The sequence below is a fragment of the Vigna unguiculata genome, chromosome 8, assembly GCF_037176805.1.
Source record: "Vigna unguiculata cultivar grain cowpea cultivar isolate G323 ecotype 2 chromosome 8, ASM3717680v1, whole genome shotgun sequence".
Taxonomy (NCBI): domain Eukaryota; kingdom Viridiplantae; phylum Streptophyta; class Magnoliopsida; order Fabales; family Fabaceae; genus Vigna; species Vigna unguiculata.
In genome coordinates, this window is record NC_140799.1 from 23,889,768 (window position 1) to 23,914,884 (window position 25,117).

The following is a 25,117-nucleotide window of genomic DNA, read 5'->3' on the forward strand; positions in this document are numbered from 1 at the left end:
ATCTGTAGTCAGCGTAATAATTAAACTAAAGTACTACATAATTCAAGCACTCAAGAAGCAAAAACGAATAAAATAACAACTACACATATTTCAACTATGCAACACACATAATGGATACCCTCAAATGCTCGTCTTCAAAAGGCGGTTCAGGTGCCATAAGTCTAAAGAGCTCGGTGACACACATGGCAACCAGAAGTCTAACTTCCTTATCTGCATGTTGAAGCAGACCACCACAAACCACAGCATTTGACAGGGGCTTCAAAGCATCTTCTTGTTTCTTTGCAGCTTGTAATTCCTTGGCCGTCCGCGGTTGAGGAGACTGTTTTATCTGAGACAAAGCATTTGCAGCTTTCTGCACAGCATAATAATAATAATAATAATAATTTGTTTAGCTTACCAGCGTGTAAGGTAACCAATACTCACACAGGAAAACATTTTAGAGAGGAAACTGAAATCGATAACAATGGAACCACACAAAGAGACTTGTATACTCATAAAAGTAAATAATTATCCCAACTAATAGCAACCATCTAACTAATCGCATAGAAACTGAGTTAAATATGTTACAGTAGTTCTAGAGACTGATAATTTAAAGTACGGGATACGGGATACAATTCACACGCATTCAAAAATCTAATTCAATTACAACCTAGTTCAATGCACTGAAAATTCATCTGTAAACGCCAAAAATCACAGACATATATATAATTGGTACAAGTAACCAAAAAGTTGAAACGCCTTACTCTGAGGGATTTGACGATGAAGTCCTTGCTGGGACGAGTTCGTTGAGCAAGGTGTCTTCCTATTTCGGAGACGAATTGCAACGAGGATTCGTCCATAGTGGAATTGAGGAACGAACGAACAAGGCAGAGAGTAGTTGGGGAAGAAGAGAGAAGTTTGAGCGGGAGTGTGTGAAGTTCAGTGAGGTAGGATGGCAAAACGGGCCGACGTAACCCGTTTGAGTCCGACCCGATATTGGCCCGTGAACAATGGGTCGGACCGGGTTGGCCCGCCAATTGGAAATGGACTACAAGTTACAATCCGGCCCGCAAGACGGTTGGTCCGCCAATTTTCCAAATTTGAGGGTTGTTTTTCTGCTTTAGATGCAAGCCCAATTTTATCTGTATGTGCACCTGTCTCTGATCATATTCAAAACAATTACAGAACTTCCTCCAACAGAGAACTTCCTCCAACAGAATACATCAAAATACCAAAATCGAACACAACCATCAGAATACAACTTTCTCAAAATTTCAGAATTAAACTCCACTGATCCAATTAATAGAACAATCAATTCTTCCATTCCACTGATCCAATCCACTCACGCTCAATCAAACACGAAATAGAAAACAGACCAGTCAATTCTTACATTCCACTTACCCAATCCAACCATTACGAAAATTGTGATAAACATAAATGAATTTTTAATTTGGAAAATGATATTTTAACTCATCTTTTGACTCATTTTTAACTCATTGTTTCAATTTCTATTAAATTATTTTTTTTATTTTTTTAATGATGTGATTTAATGATCTAATGATAATTGTAGTACTAATTAAAAGTGGGTAAAAAGTCAAAAAGAATATTAAAGTATCATTCTCCTTTCAATTTATCCACAAGAATACCAAATTACCGATCGAGGTTAGAATGGGAATGAAACCAGTTATTGCAGCTCTGATTTGACTCAGGGGAACTACAGAGAGTGAAACCCTAGCCAGAAACATTGGGGATTATTATTAAATTCACTAAATATATGTACGTACGCAATACACGTATAATTTTTATGATTTTATAATGCTATCAATAATACAAAAATAAAAATCAAACTATTTCACAAATGTTTCATTCTCTAGAATTTCTGTACTTTATTTATCTTAATCTAACAATTAAAGTTAATCCTTTACTGTAATTAAAGATGCCTACAAAATTTTTACCACCAATATCTAGAGATAAAATTATCATGGACATATAACATTTATTTGAAGATATATGGAAATAGTTTAAAGTTTGGATTTGGTAATGTATTAGAGGAATCGTAAGAGTGGATTTCTGAGGATGACTATACGGAAAGCAATTGCTTCTTTCACCCCGTTGATTTTTAAAAATGATCATTTCATTTTTGCAAAATTAACTTCTGGATTATTAATTCCGAAATAAACTTTCTCAAATAGTATTTTCAAAATTTTTAGATTAACAATTTTGAAATAATTTTTTTTGGAATAAAATTTTTGAAACATATGAAATATATTTTGACATGTGTTCTACGTAACAAATTTGTTCTGCTATACCCAATAAGTCTCACATCGCATAGGAGTCGAGGTCAAAGGCAGTTGATGTATTCCTGCCTTCCTCCCTTCACCCTCCGAAACCCCTTTTAAAAACAAAACCGTGACAAAACTCCATGTTTCAAAGCAGATAATATCTCGGGACGCATTATTACCAACTTAGGTAGCATAGTATTACTACTCACTAAGGTGTAAAAAGTTTTGATTGCATCCTAACTTTTAAAAAAATGTCTCAATTAAGTCTCTTTTAGAAAAAAAAAATTATTAACGGTGTTAATGACATGTCATGAGTCAATATGTGTTTTTTTTTATTTTAAAAAAATATTTTTTAAATTTTTATTGCAAAAAAATTTGTTGTCACATGTCAGGTCTTTAGTATGATATGTGGTACTTGTGGTACTGTCAATGTCATGTTACCACATTATAAGACAATGTTACATGTAAGTGTCATTGTCTTAATTTTAATTTAATTTATATATATGTTTTTGTTGATTCTGCTTAGTCTCTAAATATGTCTCTTTAATTCAATTTTGTTCCAATTTTTTTAATAAATAAAATATGTTTTTTTTAGTCCATGCTTTTTTATAAGATTAAAACTAGTTAAGTATAAGTATTTTTACAAAATTAAGTACTGATATTTATATTAAAATTTAGTGTTAAAAGAATTGATTAACAAAACATGGGTTAGTAATATACAATAATATGATATGTTAAAAAGTCATTTTTTAATAAAAAATATCAGTATAATATTCATACAAATAATAAATTTAGGGTCTCAAATTGGAGAAAGATAATATTGCTCTATTTTAAAAAAATAGTAATGCTTAACAAAATATAAGTTAATAATATATAGTAATGTAATATATTAAAAAGTCATTTTTAATAAAACAATATCAGTATAACATTTATACAAATAATAAATTTGATTTTAAATTGGAGAAAGACAATATTGCTTTATTTTGAAAAAAAAAATAATGATTAACAAAATATGAGTTAATAATATACAATAATGTAATATGTTAAAAATTCATTTTTAATACAAAAAATACCAAAATAACATATATACAAATAATAAATTTGGTAGAGAAACAATAATGTTTTATTTTGAAAACAAATTGCGACAAAATTGAATAAAAAAGACATAAGTGTAGACTAAATTGAATCAAAGAGATATATAGGAACTAAATTGAAATTAAGATAATGATCTTTGGTAATGACATTGACAAGTGTATTGCCTCCGCCACGTGGCATTGTCAGTAACATGTATCACACTAAGACCTAACCTAACACGTGACAACAAAATTTTGTTGGAAAAAAATAAATAAAAAATTATAAAAAAAATTACATATTGATGAGTGACATGTCATAGGAGGCATTAGTAATTTTTTTAGAGAGACCTAATTGAAACATTTTTTCAAAAATTTGAACACAATTGAAAGTTTTTTAAAAGGAACAAGTTAACACACTCTCATCAAAATGAGACCATCCGAATAATTCAACATAAATACATTTTGAGCATAATCTACCAAGAATCTCATATTTGCGCATTTCAAAATAATAAATCAAATACTGAATATTTTGTTAACTAAACCCTAAACCCTAATCAATTATCACCTTTTGTATTTTTTGTCCACCTTTCCTTATAAATACAACATTCTTATAGGGAATACTCACTTAATTTTTATCATAGTATCATAATATCTTTTGCATGTCCTTTTTTGTTGTTTGATCCATGATCAACCTTTTCCGCAGCATCTCGAAGAACCTTTTTTTTTTTAAGAACAACATTATTCACGAACCTTAGTGAGGTTGAGTCTTTCCAATTATGTGAGTAATATCATACTTGCATGAGAACACTTTGTGGGCCAAATCTAATGATTGTCTTTGCAGTCATGGTAGTGATGGTATAAAGACCTTTTGAGTTTATAAATATTTTATCGTCATATATGCAACAACAAAAAATGGTCTTTTGTTATTGACTCCTACGTTGGTCTTTATTAAAAATAGCATCACACCAATTGTCACACAATTGACTTTTAATAAGTAGATTGTATTTTAATCCGTTCACTAAAAGAATTTTTTAAATATAATGTAAAGATTTTTTACCTATCTAACCAACGCCAATGATTCTTCTCTGTTGGTTGCCTTCAAATATGACCTTTCACATTTCTTGCTCTTGAGGGCTTGGAACATAAACCTTTCTCCAGTCATATAACATGACTCCACTATCCAAGTACCAAGATTGGAGTCTTCTTGCTGACATTGAAAATATATGCAAGAAAATTTGTTTTTGTTTTAGATAACCACCCTTAATTGGGTCTTTGTACTTATAATTGTTTTCCATGGTTCCTTCTTAGGAATCCAACTAAACAACGCACCATTAGACAATTTAGTTGGAAAATAATGTATGAGCCTCCAGAAAGAAATGCTTTTACTCTTTTACGTGTCTCTCTCTCTTCAATAATCCACACAATAATATATTTTTAAAAATAGTTTCGGAAGCATTGAATATTCATTAATTTAATTCTTTAAGTTGATATACTTTTTTAGCCTTTGTATATCCACTAAAGCTTATTTTTCAATATAGATATTATTACTTAGAATGATTTCTAATATTTAAAAGATCACTTATATACATTTTATATAATAAATTATTTAAATGAAAAACTAATACTTAAAAAAACGCAGATTTATTTAATACAAAAATTGTTATAAACGAAATTCTCTATTTGTATTTTGTACTAATCTTCCTGCTTATTTTAGGTGATATAACCATTAAATTTTTTATATTTTAAAATATTAAATATATTTATTCATCTGGTAAAATTGTTATAAAGAATTATAAAAATACGTACGTTCATAAATATTGTTCTATATTAAACAAAAAAACTAAGTATATTTAGTACTTTGAAAATATGAAATAATTTATTTATTTTTACTCAAAAGTAAGAAAAATAATAAAGAAAATCTATAACTAATACCTATTAATAGCTATGGTGAAATAAGATTTAACCGAACCCAAAATTTCCCAAACCTTTGAGGAATAGAGACTAGCGTGCGTCGGTGTGTATTGGAAAAAGAATGAGATGCAACATTTGAAGCATGATTTTCACAACGTGATTGGAATGCAAGAAATATATGGGCGAGACAAATGAGAAAGAAGCATTTTGATTTACAATCACCACATTAGATAAAATAGTTATTATTCTCTGAAATCACCTACCGTATTCAGAGCGGAAGAAAGAAGATTAATTTTTCTTCTTCTTCTCCTTTTGTTTTTCTTTCTCTGTGAAAATTCTGAGTTTTCGATACTCTAAAGTCATCTGGGTTAGGTTGGGTTGTGTTGATCTGTGATGGAAGAAGGGATTATTTGCCAGTGGAGCACGTTTAGATCTCTCTTGGCAATCCTTCAATGGTGGGCTTTCAATGTCACTGTTATCATCATCAACAAGTGGATCTTTCAGGTTTCTTTCTTTTTCTTCTATTCACCCTCGGTTATTATTTATTTGCATAATGTTCTTTCCTTTTCTAAATCAATTACATGTTGTGTAATTTTATTTCAACACAGTGAGGGATGATATTTACTGTTACTATTATTTTATGTTAATACGTTGTTGTTTTAGGTGCGATAGCTTTATTTGTCATTTTTGTTTGAATACTTCTTTTAATGACATAAATAGTTCTGTTTTTATAATGACATGAACTCTTAATTTGTTTAGTTTAGTATCACACTATGTGTGTATGGATTTCTTGGATAAGATGTTTTTTTTCTTATAAAAACAGTTAAGTATGCTCTTACAATAAATTGAAATCATGGATGTTCATGTGAGAGTGATTAATATGTTTTTAATCCCTTGATATCTGTTGTTTTTCAATTTGTATAAACTGTAATATATTCTTTATCTTAATTTTTATATTTGTTTTGTGCAGAAATTGGATTTCAAGTTTCCATTATCGGTATCTTGCATCCATTTTATTTGTTCAGCCATTGGAGGGTATGTGGTGATTAAGGTGTTGAAGCTGAAGCCATTGATATCAGTTGACCCTGAAGATCTTTGGAGAAGAATATTTCCTATGTCATTTGTGTTCTGTATTAACATTGTATTGGGGAATGTTAGCTTACGGTACATACCAGTTTCTTTTATGCAGACAATTAAATCATTCACCCCTGCAACAACAGGTAAGAATCAATTGTTGTTTATGCTTCAGTGATGTTATGATTTTAAGAACATTTACATTTGAGCTTGGTGAACTTGTTGTGTAGTTGCTTTGCAGTGGCTGGTGTGGAGAAAATATTTTGATTGGCGAATTTGGACTTCTCTTATACCAATTGTTGGAGGGATTCTTCTCACATCTATCACAGAGCTTAGTTTCAATATATATGGGTTTTGTGCTGCTTTATTTGGTTGTTTGGCTACATCCACAAAAACTATCTTTGCTGAGTCTTTGTTGCATGGATACAAATTTGATAGGTGCAAACTCTAATCTCCCTTTTCTTTTATTTATTTATATTTTGTGTCTTTTATTTTTATGTAAACTTCTTTGTTATTTGAGTTTGTAATTTTATCATTTAGTTTCTAATCCACACTATCAATCCTAGTTGAAGAACAAGAACTAGGAAATGTTTTGTATTGGAGCTAATAAGATGTTTAGCTTTTAAATATGAATAGGACACCTGCTAAAGATCATCCATTAAACATGAAACTTAATTCATATAAATTAGCCATATTGTTCAAAGTGTTTAAATAAATGAACTGGATATTTTACCTTATTTAATAAGGTACAACCTAAACTCATCCATTAACCATTTCAATGGATGGACAATCGAATTCGGCCATTCAAAGGAGATTACCCTCTTAGTCCTTTTTATAAGGTCTATTTTGGAATCTGGGTTTAGTTCCTTTACAAGAATCAATCTAAAATGTCCTTGAATTAATTACTTCTTTAAAACAATTATCTTCATTAAAGTTATCTCTCCTAGTTAAGTACTTTGTGGAATATATTAATGGTAGGTAAAGTTCCTAGTTTTGGTGGAAAATATGCTTTACATATTTAATGTTGTGAATTAAATTAAATTAAAGTTCCTTTAATATTAATAAATTAATTTTTATATTTAAATGTTGTTGAATTTAGTTAATTGGGCAGCGGTAGAGTATATTTAAAAAATATATAATCCATCAAAACTTGTATTGCATCCCCTAAAGATTAGGGATGACAACGGGGCGGGATGGGCACGATGTCCCATACCCATCCCGTAGAAAAAAATTTATCCTCATTCTTATATCCAAACTTAACGGTTATCAAACTTTTGTCTCATTCTTATCTCCACTAGATAAGGTAAAATCTTGTACCCATATTCGTACCCATTTTTTTACTACTTCAATATTAATTTTAATTAATTTTTATAAAATAATAAAATATTACGGTAAAAGAAACATAATATTATCAAATATTAAATATTATGAGGATAATTGTTTCTTCGATATCAAATACTTTACAATAAAGTATAATTGTTTATATTTTAGATTAAAATATAAAATAAAATTTCATGAGAATCAAAATATTTATTAAATTTGCAAATATTTATGAAACTTAGTTGATAAAATTTAAAAATATTTTTAAAAAAATATAAAAGGAAAACAAATATTTAAATTAAAATATATTTTAAATATTTGTTTACTTTAATTTTTTAAATTCTAATGAATCTATTTTTTATACACTAATAAAAGTTATAATACATCACTTGATCAAAATGATGCAAAAAACAAATAGTAAACATAATAATAAAATTTTAACATAGATATTATATCTTTTGAACTCCAATATACGTTGGATGGTGATAAAAAAATATTCATGACTATTACATTAAATTGATCAAAATGATGCAAAAAACAAATAGTAAACATAATAATAAAATTTTAACATAGATATTATATCTTTTGAACTCCAATATATGTTGGATGGTGATCAAAACATATTCATGACAATTAAATTAAATTTTTATATTGTAGTAAATAAAAGTTATTTATACAATTATAGAGAAAAAAAATTAAAGTATGATTGATAATGAGTTAGAAAATAAAAAATAATTAGATAAAATATATCGAAATAATATTCTACACGATGAAAATAAACAACAAATAAAATATTAAAAAATTAATAAATGTTTAGAAACAATTTGAGAGACTATTGAAAGAAATTGTACAAAGAAAAACAAATGTATAATTAAAAAATTGATAAGATAAAAAATACCTTAGAGCTCTAAGAAAACTCTTCAAATATTAACATATATACTCAATGGTTGAGAAATAACAAAAAATATTTTAGCGAAACAAAAGAGTTCTTCAAATAAAACAAAAAATAATAAGTATTTTTTTTTATATTACCTAGTAAATGAAATGTTTGTGTTATTAAATACTTAAATTTAGAATATTAAACATTCTCATGTGAAATGAAAATATACAATAAATAAAAATATTAAAAAATAATAGGAAATATTCAAATATGAGACATAGAATTTTTAATTGACATATATCATTTTAACATAATTACATAAAGGTTATGATAAGATGAAAGATATAATGGAGATACGAATGAGTTTTAAACCAAATAATTAAAAGAAATAAAAAATAAAAAGTATATATATATATATATATATATATATATATGGTTACTTAATTAATTGTGAATATTTTAATAATTTAAACAGGGACGAGTATTATGGTGGGGATATAGACATCCCACACCCAATTAAAAAAGTTGGAAATTTCCCATATCCATACCAAATCAATGCAAGGATTGCCCGTCAAAACGGAAATATGTTTGGACAATATCTACGGAAACAAGTTTATTTCTCATATTCCACACCCAATTGAAAAAGTTGGAAATTTTCCATATCCATACCAAATCAATACAAGGATTGCCCGTCAAAACGGAGATATGTTTGGACAATATCCACGGAAACAAATTTATTTGTCATCTCTACTAAAGACCTATACTAATCCATGATATTTTTTAGGCGATTACTTCCTGCATCCCATCACTTTTTTTTTTTTTTTCTGTACTCTATCATTTTTAGAATTTATTTTCTGGAACACAATAAATAATTCTGAATTGTTTTTTGGAAGCTAAACATTTCCTCATTTTACGAAAAGCATTTTTAGGAAGTTTTTGATGGGGTGGGAGAAGAAATTTGATGAGGTAAGGAAGGATCTGCCTTTTCTTTATTACTTGAGCTAATGGATTACAAAGTATGTTGGGGAATTCATTCTCTGTCTAACAACAAAATGTGGACCTTTACTTCCTGCACCCCCAAAACTTCTATGTGCACCCCTTAAGTTTTCAAAATAACATTTTGTCCTCTGTGTAACATGACTTCCATAATACATATTCTGCAAACTTTCCAAAACAAGCTTTCTGAAATTTTTGGAACAAGATTTCCAAGAAATTTTTGCAATAGAATTTTTGGATCGTAACTTTTGGAATAAAATTTTCAGAATTCATGAAATGTATTCTGAAATAGTTTTTTGGAATAGAATTTTTAGAATCCACGAAACGTATTCTGAAATTAGTTTTTCGAAATGGAATTTTCGGAATAAATTTTCTAGAACACATATATCTTTTGGAATGAATTTTCCAAAATATTTTTACATGAAATATTGTTTGGAAAGAACTTTTCAAAACACATAAAATATGTTTTCAGAAAGAGTATTTTTTTTTTTTTGGTTTTTCTGCATTTTTTCTCTTCTTCCTACATTCTTCCTCTACTGCAGTGGTGATGATGAAAGCGATGACGATGATAACAGTGACATTAATGATCATAGTGGTGATGGTGAAAGGTGTTTGAGTCTTTTTCTCTTATTATGGTATGTAATCAGTAATTGTGAGTTTGTAGGAAGCAATAGCCCAAACTGTGATCTACCCAAACAAAGTAATTACATAATGGACCAATACTAGGAACATTCTTAATTCATTGATTAAAAAACCGAGATTTATGCTAAATGGTTGGTCTTAGCCCTACTTATTTTTCCAATTAGCTTCCAGCTCCAATCAATCAAATACTCAAAAAGAGCATACAAATCTTGCCCATTGTAGTGTTAATTAGGTAATATTTGTTGTAACATCCCAAGGTCACATTTGTGATCAAAATCCCTCAGACAAAGTTTTTAACATTTTTCTCTTCGCACCTTATTTTATCAATTAATTTTAGAAAAAGAAAAAAAAAAGTTATTGGGCAAGTTATGTTATTTTACCATTCCCTTTATTACCTCGTATTGCCTAAGTTATGTTATGCCTTCTTGTATATATTCTCTAAATTTCTTTGGCATCTGTCTTGAACAATGCACAACTTAATTTTTTTTTTTTTTTTTTGTATACTTTTAGCATAAACACAGTTTATTACATGGCCCCTTTTGCAACAATGATCTTGGCAATACCTGCTTTGCTAATTGAAGGCTATGGAGTTTTTGAGTGGCTAAGTACTCATTCATATCCTTGGTCAGCACTCGTCATTATTTTCAGCTCCGGAGTTTTGGCATTCTGTCTTAACTTCTCCATTTTTTATGTGATTCATTCAACCACTGCCGTAACATTTAATGTTGCTGGAAACCTTAAGGTAAGATCCATCAAGCATATTTTATTACTTCAGCCTATTATACTATTTTCTTTCTTATTTGGATTTATGGATTTGTATTCCGTTAGTTCTTTCGTATATTTCTTAAGAATTTATTTACATGAAATAATTAAAAAAAGTGTTATCATTGTTTCTTAAAAATGCAGTTTTCTTTTTTGTTTCTTTAATGCTTTTTAGTCCTTTGTTCCATAATTTCTTATAATATGTTGTGTTTTTACACTTCAACGTTGCATGTAAATCACCAATCCTTTATTGCTTCCAAAAAGGAAGAGGAAGGGTTCCTTGTTTGGGTTGCAACACAAACAAAACAACACGTAGTGATGTGTAGTCATACATCCACTAAGTATAAGTATTCGTGTGTATATATATAATACATAATGAGAAAAAAAACACATTACACCAAATTATTGAAATGATAATTTAAGTATTATTTTGGTCAAGAGTTGGGGTTCTAAAGAGGAGAACACAAAAGAATGAATAATTTGATTAAAAGCTAATATATTTTAAGTCAAAAAAATTCAGTCCCTAAGTCTTGGAGTTGTCTTCTTATTTATAGCCTCCAAGGTTTTACATCATATACCACTAACAACAATATAATAACTATTTAAAAATATAATGACGATAAGATACAATATCTTCTAAATTTATTAATAAAATAGAAACCTCCTAAGAGTCTTGGACTCAATTTCTAGAACCACCAACTTTGTTGTATATTCAAAACTCGTCAACAAGCACAAAGTAGGTTCATATGTGTTTGGGTTGGTGTATTGGCAATTTACCCAATCAGATTCAGGTTCAGGCAATGGCAGAACTTGGATAAAATAAGTTTTCATTTCGTTACTCAAACCAAGCATATATAATGATAGAATAAAAAAAAAATATGATTATCATTCACTATCATTTAAGATAAGCCATTTTTACCTCATCAATTTGATTTGGTGGGTATTGTTAAAGTTGAGGATGCTTTCCCATATTACGTTCTAAAGAATTTCCAAATTCATTATACGTAACTTTAGGAACTTTTGAGAGTTATTTTTCATTTTCTTTAATTCTTGGATTCTTATAAAATTTCTCTTTAGTTGTCGTAGATGCATTTTTTTTCATGTCATCACAAGTTCTTCTCTTGAAAAAAGAATAAATTCTTTTACTCTTTATTATAATATTTTTAATATAAATTTATCATCTCTCATCTATTTAGAAAATAATAAATTTATCACCACCTAGTGGTACACAGTAGGCAAATGTACCACATGCAAGAGAAAAACAAATTGCTTTAAGAAAACAAAAGGTAGAAAATAAACTTACTTAAGAGAAAAAATTGATTAGTTGCTTAACTCCTGAATTTCATCGTGGTGTAATATGGTTTTGAAAGAGATGAGAGATTGAGAGTGAAAATTGATATAGAAATTGGGAGATGAGAAAAAGATTGGGGTACGAGAGAGAGAAACAAAAGAAAGAATAAAAAGAGTGGGGATAGGGGCAGAGTTTTAATGATTTTAGGTTTTAAGAAATGTTTTCTAAAATTAATATAAATAATATAATAATATATAAATATAATTTTAAAATTAAATATAATTTCAAAATATATATAAAAAATTAAATAAGAAAACTTTAGGGGACTCGTGGCTCCCTTCTATCATATAGAAGTTTTGTCCTGGGTTCAGGCTTTGGGTTCGACCCCGTACAATCGAAGTGGTACACAATTTCCAAGCTTTGAGCCAAAGTGTTTAAGGCATAAAGGATGAAGAAATTTGCTAAGCTCGTTAGCAAACTTCCTTGCCAAGCATTAATATGTTGACATCTTTCAAAAAAATACTTTTCCACTTGTTTTGATTTAACCAATTCTCTTGTCTTGTCAGTTTTCAATTTGGTGTCGTCTCCTAGCACGCTTTGCTTTTTATCACCTCATCTTTAGGTATAAATCTCCCATTTTGTTAAATTCGATGCGTGTCTTTAGTTGTATAATAATTTATTGTCCAATTTATTTTACCTCCAAAAGAAACAACTTGGGTTTGTTTTACCTAACCAATGAACAACCTCTAGTCGTTTTGGGCTTGGTTTTGGTTTCGCTGACCATTGAACAATTTGTTGGTTTTGTTTTGGCTGACCAATAAAAATTTTGATGGTTTATTTTTGGCCGACCAATGAATAGCTTGTTGGTTTAAATTGGCTTCTTCAACCCCTAGCTAAGTTGGATTATCAATTTAAATTGGATTCTTAATCCCCCAATCGAGCTGCATTGTTGATTTTAATTGACTTCTTCAGCCCCCAATCGAGTTGGGTGTCCATTTAAACTCCTTGTTAGACTAACCCTGAGTCGAGCTAAGGTGTCGATTTAAACTGGCATGTTAGACCAGCCATCAGTCGAGCTCATGTGTTGATTTAAACTTGCTTGATCAACCCTCAGTTGTGTTGAGGTGTCGATTTAAACTAGCGGGTTAGATCATCCCCCAACTAAGTTGATGCGTCAATTTAAACTTGTTAGACCAACCCTCAGTTGAGTTGAGGTGTTGATTTAAATTGACAGGTTAGACCAGCCCTCAACGATGTCGATTTAATCTAGCAGGTTAGACCAGCCATTGACCGAGTTGAGGTGTTGATTTAAATTGGCAGGTTAGACCAGCCCTCAATTGTGTCGATTTAAATTGTCATGTTAGACCAACCTTCAACGATGTCGGTTTAATTTAGCAAGTTAAACCAACCCTCAACCGAGCCGAGGTCTCGATTTAAATTAGTAGGTTAGACCAGTTCTCAACCGTGCTAAGATGTTGATTTAAATTAGCGAGTTAGACCAATCTTCAATCAAACTAGAATGTCAATTTATGTTGGACTTGACAGATAGAATTTCCATATAGCTACAAAATTAAAATTAATGATCCATATAACATATGCCTATAACATAACATAAAATATTTTAGATTATTTTTATAAAAATATTATTTAACCTAAAGGTCATATATTATTTTTATTAGATAATTTAAAGTTATACATCGTTAAATAAATATACACTTTAGTTTCAACAAAATTTTCGTACAAAAAAGTTAACTAAAAATTTAACGATGAATATTTAAAAGTATTATATTTCAATGTTATATTTTTAAAAGGAAAAGGAGTTTTTTAGTTACACAGAATAATAATAATAATAATAATAATAATAATAATAATAATAATAATAATAATAATAATAATAATGATAATAATAATAATAATAATAATAATAATAATAATAATTATTATTATTATTATTATTATTTTATTTTATATAACTGATGTTATTATTTAGTAAGAATATATGCAACATTATCTTTTAGTATAATAATGAAAAAAAAAATCTTATTTAGTTAAACATAATTAATGATATTTATTATTTTTTTATTGATGATATTATTAAAACAAACAATTTTGAAAATAATAACTAACAATATTTAACAATATTTATCTCTAGTAAAAATTCATATATATTTAGAATAACATTTTAGTATAATAATGAAATATATTTTATACAATAATTATTATTATTAAATCAATTATTATCTTGTTAACTTTTTTCTTTTTAAATAATTTTTTTACTCAAGAAATTATTTTATTTAGTTTGTAAATTTATTAAATTTGTAAAGTAATAATTTTAATATCAATAGGCAAAAAAGAGAATAAGTGAATACAAATCTCTTTATGGTTGTGAAATTATAAAATTATCTTTGGTTTGACATAATCAAGTAGAGACAGGATGGTGATGTTTTAATCTACTTTTTTTGATCCATTTTTAACCCACTATTTCAATCACCATTAGATCATCACATCACTAAAAAGAACCAAAATAGATGATTTAATGATGATTGAAATGAAAGATTAAAAGTTGGTCAAAAAAAGTGGGTTAAAATATCATTATCTATAAAAACACTTGAAACTTTGATTCTTTAGGAGATCGGAAACCAATGTCGCACATCTCTCAAGATGGAGAGAAAGAGTCTCACAGCCAAGATTCAATCTCGAGCACCGAACTAAAACACAAAATAAAATGAATAATTTTGTTCAAAGTTAAAAGTACTTTAAGCTAAAAAATCTCAATCCATAAGTCTTGTTTATTTATAGTCTCCAAAATTTTATATCATATATCCCTAAGTTAAAAAATATAATAACTACCCAAAAATATAATAATTAAAAGATGAAATATTTTCTATATCATAATTGTTGGTTATAAAATAAAAATCTTTTAAAAGCCTTAGACTGCATTCCTAGGCCTAACATTTTTTTGCATCTTCAAAAATCTTAAATAACTCAAAGTAGGTATCACGTATGACCATGACCCGAACAATCGAGATAATCTAAGTATACTACCTAGATCCGGGAGTACGAACAAAATTGCATGAAAATGCACATAGCGGAGCAAAGTCTGGAGTCTCTAATAATCACAAACAATTGTTTTATGACCTTTCTCAACCAAATCAGTATATGTTATTCTTGTATGAGGTCTTCATTATCTCTTCAAATGAGGAGATGAGATAACTATTTCTTTGATTTGGTGTGTAAGGGACCTCAACCATGCCTTTTATGTTTTAGTCTATTGCTTAATTAAGTCTGGTTAAATTCATTACTTTTTAAGTTCATTTAACTTCTTTGATGGTAATATAATAGATTCATTAGATTATATTATTTATATAAAGTGTATCTAAGTTTAAATAACTAACATAAATATTAATATAACGTGGAACGTCACATATTTTATTTTTAGTACGATAAAAGAAAACAAGTCTTAACAAATATTTTAATTTTTATTAATTTGTTTGAACTCTTTTAGCAACTAACATAATTAAATACATGTTTGATCTTTAGTAATTATCACATATTTTTATTTAAGCAAAAAATAACATTAATTATAATTAACTAGAAACCATTACTGATTTTAAATTTACAAAGCAAAGTTCCTTGAAATTTAATTGCATATTAATATTATTATTTTCTTAATAAACACACGTAATAATTATTAAACATCAATGGAGTTCAAACAAAATTATTAAAATTAAAACTTTTGTAGTGAGATTGTAATTTTTATATTGTACCAAATATGTCAAATTCTGTTATATTGAATCAATTATTTATTTCATAATATGAAGTCTACGTTAATAAATTATTGAGGATTATAAAATTCCTAATAGTAATTCCATATTAACCATAAAGATTTACATAAATAAATGATTAGGATTGTAACTTTATTTTATCAACTATACATAAACATGACAAATTTTATACCCCTTTCAAACATGACAAAGCCACGATAATCATCATTGCCATTCGTAATTGCCATCATAAATCAAATATGGATTAGTAACATGGAAATAACGTGAAATATGATCTCAATCATGCATATTTTCATTTAGTTGAAACTTTGCTTTTTATAGAGATTAATCCAAATACAATATAAATATTGCACAAAAATAAATTCATAATAGAATGAAAAATCAACTTTATTTCTATAAAAAAAATTTGAATAATACAAATGTATGAAAAATAAAAACAGCACAAGAAATATCAAATCTTTATTAAATCAACTGGTATTTCCAAATAAGTTCATGCTAGATATTATTGTCATTACATGAAGATTTTATTAAAAAAGAAGAAAAGAAAAGAAAGAGGAAAGAAAAACATGGGGCATAATAAACTTATAACTAAAAAGATATCTATTATGAAAAAAATTTATGATTTTCTTTTCGAAAATCATTCCATACTTTGAACTCCATGTATTAGGAAAAGGAAATTTCCTCAGCATATTAAAAAAATCTGTCATTAATCAATCTTCTTACATTCCAAAAAGGTCCTTTAATGTTTAATGTTTAGAAGTTTTGCTTTGGAGGATTTGGTATTAATTTTTTTAGCCTACCCCTACCAGGTTTTCTTGTAGTTTGAACCAACTCATCATTTTCTTCTAATATTATAATATTTTCTCTCATCAAGCATATTTGCCCATTTAGAAACTATTTTCAATTCCTCTGCAAAATGAGTTTTCTTAGATCTCAAAGGATTAGGAACTGCCATTGAACTACTGTGAGTTGAATATAATTGTTGCATATCCTGCAAACTATTCAGAATGAGAGTGACATCCTTCAAAGAAGAATGTTAACTAGTATTCAGTCCATATATGTGTATGAAAATATGCATATTTTGAACTCTTTCATTGACAACCAAATACTTGGTGTTAATGAACTTTAATTTGATTGTACTACTATTATTTTTGGTGTAAAGAACTATTGATTGATGATCACAATAGAATTTTGATGGTCTTTCTATGTCATTAATCACACATCAACAAAGTGACAAAGTTTTGGAACCATATTCATATTTCGTGATTGGATATTTCAAAAAAAAGCAAGAAACTTCACAACAATGGTTGAATGAGCTAAAACAACACATTTAGTAGACTTGTAAGAGATATGTACTCGAGCCAATATATATATATATATATATATATATATATATATATATATATATATATATATATATATATATATATATATATATGAATCTAAATTTGGAGTGCTTGTTGTCTTGACATCCAACAAAATCAAATTTAAGTATCCTATAATCTCCTAATTTAAGTACCCATTTGTTCTCTTCAAGTAACACATCACATGTTTTGCTTTCTTCCAATGTTGCATTTCAGGATTATTAAAGCATCTACCAAGAACTCCCACAACAAATGTTATGTCTAGATCTTTACAAACTTTAGGGTATATCAGACTTCCACAATCAATAAATATAGAATCTTTTTTGCATTTTAGTTCTCTCAAGGTCATTGTTGGGGTATTGTTTAAGACTAGATTAATTTCCTTTAATTAACGGTATATCTTCTTATTTTCTATCTTACATGCCAAATTTCCCTAGTACTTTATCAATATAACTCTTTTTGTGAACAACCTTAAAATACCTTGAGAGAAATCTTTTAGTATCTTGATACCTAACATAAAAAGAGGCTTTCCAAGATCTTTCATCTTGAAAAAAAGTCGTTAGAAATTTCTTAGCCTCATACAGCAAGCCTATGTAACTACTAACAAGCAATATATCATATAAATACTATACCTAAAATATGTATTTACTCCCACCAAACTCATGATATACACAACCATCAACTAAATTTTCCTCAAAACCATAGGAGGTAATGAATTGAGGGAACTTGCAATGCCATCGGTGATAAGCTAGTTTGAGATGGATGAATTTTTATGCCTTGCACACTATATATTTTGGTCACCTACCATAGTTTGTTTCTTGTGCCATATAAATTGTTTCTTCAATGTCACCATTTAGAAAAGTGGTATTGGCATTCATTTGACGTAGGTTGAAGTCAGAATGAGATACTAGAGTCATTATATTCCTTTAAAGATTCTCAAGATTTTTTTTATAATTAATGTCTTCCCTCTTTAGAAGAGCCATTAACAACTAGACGAATATTATACCTCTCAATTTTACCTTTTAAATCTTTGATTTTAAATATGCATTTGCAACTAATATGTCTCACACAATTAAGAAATTCAACAAGATCCCAAATGTCATTGTCTTGTATAGACTTTATCTATTCTTTCATTATCTTAGTCCATTTTTATAACTATACACAACTTTTAAAAAATTAATTGAATCCACATTAAACTAATTTCATCCTCATATACTTACTCTTAGAGAAATATACTTACTCTTAGAGAAAGAGAGTATAATAATTTAGTATTGCTTTGCACTTTTACTCTTTGTAATATGGATCTCCTTAATCCTTCTCGAGGTTATTCTCTCGATAAGAGAGAGAAAACCTCATTATTGTTTTGTTCTTGGATAATGTCCTCAACAATAGTTTAAAAGTTATTTTTTATTAGTAAAATTGTGTCTTGAATGATAATAGGTATGAGAACCTATCACCTTTAATGATAGGTTTTTCCTTAAAGAAAACCTTCCTTATGATCCTTTAGTCCAATACAATTAGAAATTTTTCTCCCCTCTTGACATAACCAAGTTACCTTTAGAGATCTTCCATATATCGAGACCAAAATGATTACCATTATCATCAAGAAAATGCACGAAGACCCTTAAAACACACATTTGAAGCATGTTTGACTCCTTTGAGTAATAACTGCACTCCTATGTTGATTTGCAAGCAAACATTACCAATATCAACAACCTTTGACACATCATCATTATCCACCTTCAACACTCCAAAATTACCAGAAGTGTAAGATGTGAAGAACTCCTTCTTGGTATAACGTGTAATGTAACACCATTATCAATTATCCACATGATCTCACTAGATACAAGATTAACAAACTACATAAACTTTCTTTGTTTTTTTTTTCTAAAAACTTTTTGGTTCTTCCTATCATCAACAACACAATTAGTGATAAAGACTCATTTTAGTGTTTCTTAATTTGGTGTTTAGATTAAAAAACCAAAGGAAGATTCCCACCAAAGATTAAGATAATCATATGGTTATCTAGATGTGAAAATGCACTCTCAATGATTCAAAAGGGAGAAAAGAGCTCAATTAAGCCATAAAGGAAAACATAAATGGATTAGCATTGGATATGAGCGTGAAACATAAAGAACAAAATGAAACAAAAATGGAATAAAATATAGAAGACAAGATAGGGAAAGGGATGAGATGGGTCATACCACTTGGGATACTAAGCCACTCAAGAATAGTATTGATGCTGCCACTTGAGTCTAGACTTAAGATACGACTAGTAGAAGAAGACACTCAAGAAGAAAACCTTATCACATATGGTCAAATATAGGTAGTCTATACTCAAAATATTCAACCCTTTTATAAAGGAAGAGGTCTCCTTATATAGGTAATGAGAGGGACCTCTTAGCAAATAGATAAATATGGGTTTCTAGAAGTTAGATCATCCTAAGAGTGAGAGCTTAGGTGGTCACACCCTTGCTCTCCAAGCAATCCTTGCAACATTGATCTTCTAGAGGGTCAACCATGCCTCTCCAATCTCCAAGGTCGTCCCTCCTCCTTTGGGCCAAGCCCATTCTTCATCTCCTTCTCCAAAAGGGCATACACTCCTAAGTAAGGTGCCAAGAGCATAACTTACAAAACAACAACCAAGTAAAAGTCAACATAACTAAACACAAGGTGAAAATACTAAATAAAGTCAAAGAAATAAGTAAAGTAGATGCCTCTCTTCTAGTCATTCTCCTAGTGATCCTCCTAGAAAAGACCTCTATGTTGTCATGAGGAGTCATGGACTCGTCAATTAGTTTCTAACAAAGAACATTTATTTGTGGTCTCTTGACAAGCGGTTAGAATTAACTATTGTACAACTGAAAAAAAGATGCTGAATTCTCAAGGACTAAGTATATTGTATATTGATAGTTATAAATTCTCTTCACACATAATTGTGTAGACATGAGAATATCAAATGTTCAGAGAATAAGCTAAAGATTGCCCGAGTATTGATTGAATAGTTATCAAGTGTTGGAACTGAATGGTGTTTACAAACTAATATGCACTTCTTGTTCATGCACACATCCATATCACAGTTTCTCCTGTTTTATTAGGCCAAACCAAGTTAATTATTATCTAATAATATAATAACTCTTAATCAATTCCTTGATCAAATTTAATCCATGCATTAAGATTAGAACAATGATAGACAAAGGTACAACTCTGGTTCTAGCGGTTGTCCTCTTTGGTTGATTTGGTTTGATTCAGGAAAATAAAGTATTTTTTCAATATCTTCGGATTCTATAATCAAGCATAATGATTCCTCTTCTGTCAAGCATTGACCACAAAACCAAATCAAAATAAAAAAACAAAATATAATTACATATAGACCAAGAAGTATATAGAAATTACAGTATCATTCATTTCCAATACAATAGAGTTTAGTTGAGTAGGATATTTCAATGAGCAGAACGTTAAAGTACAACAACAATGGATAGTACAATCATACTTCAAATTTTAACTTCTTTTGATTTTCATTTTTACTTCATAAACCAAACTAAATTATACTCATTAAACTCAAATCACAATCTTGTTAACAGTCTAAAAAGCTCAGAAAATTTAATCACTTACATTAAATTTATCAAAATATACATAATTAATATAAACATTAATATAATATCTAACTCACCTCAATAAATAGTTAGGAATTGGAGGTTTTCTTCTTCTCTTCATACCAATTTGATAGGTGGTGAAAATGGAACGAAAGTACCATTTGGGGGGTCTTTCATTTTCCTTCCGTTTTCTCTTTGTTCTTTATGCTTCTCTCCATCTAAATTTCACACTGGGAATTATGAGTGACGAGGTTGTGCTGTGTGAATGGTTAAACCAGACCACGATGTCTTAACCCCTATTCATCCTGCATTAACAATTGGCAACAATTATTGTTTTGGTGCAGGTTGCTATTGCTGTTCTTGTTTCATGGCTAATTTTTAGGAACCCAATATCATACTTAAATAGTGTTGGATGCGCCGTGACTCTTATGGGATGTACATTCTACGGTTATGTCAGGCATATGCTCTCCCAACAGCAACCACTTCCCGGAACTCCTCGGACACCTCGGACACCTAGGAGTATGATGGAGTTGCTTCCACTTGTAAATCACAAATTAGAAGATAAGGTATAATCATTTTCGTTGAGGCTTTTGCCATTTGGAAAGGTACTCATAACAGAATAGCTTATAATATTAAACTCACTTTAGTTATTTATTCTTAGCAAATCACAGTTTATAGAATTTATTTTGAGGATTAACCAACTTCTTCATTCAATCCCATCAACTATTTATTTTAACAAATTCCTTAACCCTCCCACCTTTTCCCTCCATTTCATTCTACCCTTATCGTCACTCTTTCTTAACATGTTAACTTCTGACTGAAGGCCCAATAAACTGAACAGTGAGTGATCCATAAGTTAGTTCTTTTTTGAAGCCATTTCTGGCTTTTGTTGGCTCCATTTCAATGTAATTTTTATAACCAGTTTTCTATTTTTGCCGCCTGAGATATGATGGGATTGTAGTATTTTCATGATAATTAATAGTTGGTTGAAATTACTTTGTTTCGTTAAAATGTAAATTATTTAGGTTTAATAGTATTTTTGATAATTTATTTTTGATGGGAAGAATTAATAGTTGGTTAAAATATTCTGTTTGTCCTCGTTTTGGTTCAGAAATCTCAAACTGGTCCTCGTATTTTTATTGATCTCAATTTCGTCCTCATTTTTGTAAATGTGTATTAAATCAGCCCAATCGTTAACAATGTTAAAATTATTAACGTTAACTTCGTTTTGAATTTGTGACGTGGCTCTGTGTATTATTTTCAGTATTCGAAATTGTGTGCATGGACTGAGAATTAAAAAGGGATTGTGATTGAAACCCTAAATTAACTAATTAGGGATTGCAATTGGTGAAGGGAAATAGAAACTAATGCCGTGAGCGTGATTGCCTTCTCACCGCAATAGCAAATAGGTGTTAAATCGAACCTTCTCACCACACCCCATGAGAAGAAACGCTAGAATTTTTCATTCCCCAACCATTGCAAGTGTAAGACGAGCAAGAATGTGAGGGAGACATTCAAAACAGAGGAGACAACTTCAACACCCTCTTTCAAACCCTTACCTTCAAATGTTAAGGGAACATAATCTCTTCTTAAGAATACACATTACAACCACATCATCATGTATACACACCGTTTGCCAACTGTTAACAAAAAGGGTTGATTTAATACACATTTACAATAATGAGGACGAAATTGAGATCAATAAAAATAAGAGGACTAATTTGAGATTTCTGAACCAAAACTAGGATCAACGGAGTATTTTAACCTAATTAATAGTTGGTTGAAATTACTTTGTTTCGTTAAAATGTAAATTATTTAGGTTTAATAGTATTTTTGATAATTTATTTTTGATGGGAAGAATTTTATCCTTACTAATTTAATTTTTCTATTTTAATTAATTTATGATTTAATTATACCTTTTGTTTCCGAAATCTGAAATAAATATTTTAGTACTTCAAATTAAAAGAGTTTATTTTATATTTTCAAATTGAATGTTTATGAATTACAGTCATTTGTTTTCAATATTGAGAGGCTAACTTAAACATTTTTAGATTTAAGAGATAAAAATTGGAATTATTCTAAATATCAAGACTAAAATTATAATAAACACTAATTTATTAACTCGACCTTTCAATATCTATCAGATTGTTGTTGAGCATGTAACACCCCATTTAATTAATAAACATAATAAAAATAAAGTGTCACGCAAAAGATATAACTGCGTAGTCCTGGAGTTTAAACTTAACTCCTTACAGTTATCCAAGGCACACCATAATGTCAAAACTAAACTGATACAAAGTTCAACCGAAACAAAATAGTAAAGTAAGAGTTAAATTGGTACATGGGCCACAGCCCAACAAGAAAGCCCAGAGTAGAAAGATCCAGAGAACTAAGCAGCGGAACCATCACCTCCCTGATGACCACGGGTGTTCCTTGCATTTGCTCACATCAACAAGTTGATGATCATCGCAAAAGAGAGAAACACACATATAAAACACACAACAACAACAAAAGGGTAAGTTAGAGCCCAAAAGTGATTTTATCATGAAGTCAGACATACTTTCACAATCAACAACACATACATCATCCAAGCATGTTATGAACATTCCATCAATACACTACGACTCGACTCGACTTATCTGGATACATATAATCTGGTCGGATTCAACGGATGCTTGCACTTGTGGTGGATACATCTGCTCACCCTCGAGTTGCTCACCCCCGAGCTATGTGTTACAAGTGTTACAATGAATCAATTCCCCCACGCACAAGGTTAGTCCTTGATGGGTTTTGAGCCTCCAGTTACTCTCACCACAAGAGTCAGTCCGCTCTAGGTGAGACTAACTAACTCTTTAGAGTGTCAGGATGCAATCCTTACCTTGAATCCTTACCAGATTATATAGATGGGGCACCACCATGGACACCCACTAACAGGGGCCATGGAATTACGTCCCAACCACTGAAGCACGACCCTGAAGTCTCACCTAGAAACTCCAAGGAATTACGCACTGACACATACCAAATATATTCATACAACCAAGTAACAATAATCATGCATTCGAACCTCGTGCCAACATTCGTAACCAATTTCCATTCGTATTCCATGTTGTACCATGCCACCTCATTCACCGATTTCATGAGTATAGAGTCTCATCTCATACCAATACCATTGCCATTTCAATAACATCCATCTCATTCACTTTACATGCTAAGGTCACATCAATATATCAATTCAATCCATACCACATATATTCCATGTCATTTCTCATACTTCATAGTTAAAACACATCAATCAATCAACCAAACAATTTATAGCACTTAAGTGAAGAAAACAGCGAGGCCCATAATGCATCTCGCTCAAGCGAGAAGAGTTCCCTCACTTAAGCGACAGGCCCTCGCTTAGGCGAGATCGCGACAGAGGCCCTAGGAGGTTTTCGCGCACTCGCTTAGGCGAGCCCTCCCTTGCTTGAGCGAGCCCACTCCTCGCCCAAAGGTGAGGTCCCTCACTTAGGCTGCACTATAGCGACACTCCTCAAGCTCCCACGCGTTCTCGCTTAGGCGAGCGTCTCTCGCTTGAGCGAGATAGTACCTCGCTCAAACTAAAACCCTCCGCCTGAGCGAGAGCTCGAGCGCAAGCTAGGGTTTGTCCTCTACAAGTCTCGCCTAGGCGAGATAGGGTCGCTTGGGCGAGAATAACTGGTCTCGCCCACTGTTCATCCTGTAACAACTATATTTTCATACCCAAACAATAGAATCAACTAGCACATGCATCCACAGTAGCATACAAGCTCATAAATCACGGAACAAAGACAAAATGAACATCAATCACATCAATAGAAGGTTTCTAGCTTCCCTTACTTGGAAATAAGCTAGCAAACTATCCCGACACTACCTGGTCACTGAACGTAAGAGCGCAGCAGCTCTAGGAACAAAATAAGTGGTTGGAAAGGGAACAAAGAGACAAACCAAAACGAGTTATTGAGATGAGCCTGAAGGGAATGCCAAAATAAAGCTAGAGGAAGACTACTACGAGTTCAGAAGTAACTTACATGGAGTGGAAGAGTTGGAGCTCGCTTGGAGAGAGTTGACGGCTAACCCTAGCAGAGCTTTGAAAGGAAGAAAGGCAACATTTAGGATCTGTTTGCAAGAGTGAGGCTGAAAG

The 25,117-nt window shown here is 30.1% G+C and overlaps 2 protein-coding genes across 9 annotated transcripts in view; one reads left to right on the top strand and one right to left on the bottom strand.

The window, feature by feature from the left end:
• LOC114194339 (ARM repeat superfamily protein) overlaps positions 1–996 on the bottom strand; it is a 32,500-nt gene extending 31,504 nt beyond the window's left edge. For all 8 annotated transcript variants that reach the window (XR_014984096.1, XR_014984094.1, XR_014984092.1 and 5 more), the window contains exons 1-2: positions 744–996; positions 119–352 (exon numbers count right to left, since the gene is read on the bottom strand). Coding sequence is in view for 2 of the 8 variants with exons in the window: in XM_085665488.1 (XP_085521614.1) it covers positions 119–352; positions 744–839 (330 nt within the window). In the remaining 6 variants the exon portion in view is untranslated. The remainder of the gene's footprint in view (positions 1–118; positions 353–743) is intronic.
• Positions 997–5,318: 4,322 nt separating this feature from the next.
• On the top strand, positions 5,319–21,808 carry LOC114195639 (UDP-galactose transporter 1-like). The gene is made up of 5 exons (XM_028086175.2): positions 5,319–5,749; positions 6,216–6,465; positions 6,550–6,757; positions 10,668–10,899; positions 21,300–21,808. Exons 1-5 carry the CDS (start codon positions 5,639–5,641, stop codon positions 21,525–21,527), a joined length of 1,029 nt encoding a protein of 342 aa, XP_027941976.1. The 5' UTR covers positions 5,319–5,638; the 3' UTR covers positions 21,528–21,808.
• The last annotated feature ends 3,309 nt before the right edge of the window (positions 21,809–25,117 follow it).

Excerpts from the sequence above, each read along its gene's own strand:
- LOC114195639 (XM_028086175.2), top strand. The coding sequence starts at position 5,639 with ATGGAAGAAGGGATTATTTGCCAGTGGAGCACGTTTAGATCTCTCTTG. Across the intron at positions 5,750-6,215 it reads TCAACAAGTGGATCTTTCAG|AAATTGGATTTCAAGTTTCC; the intron begins GTTTCTTTCTTT and ends TGTTTTGTGCAG. Across the intron at positions 6,466-6,549 it reads ATTCACCCCTGCAACAACAG|TTGCTTTGCAGTGGCTGGTG; the intron begins GTAAGAATCAAT and ends CTTGTTGTGTAG.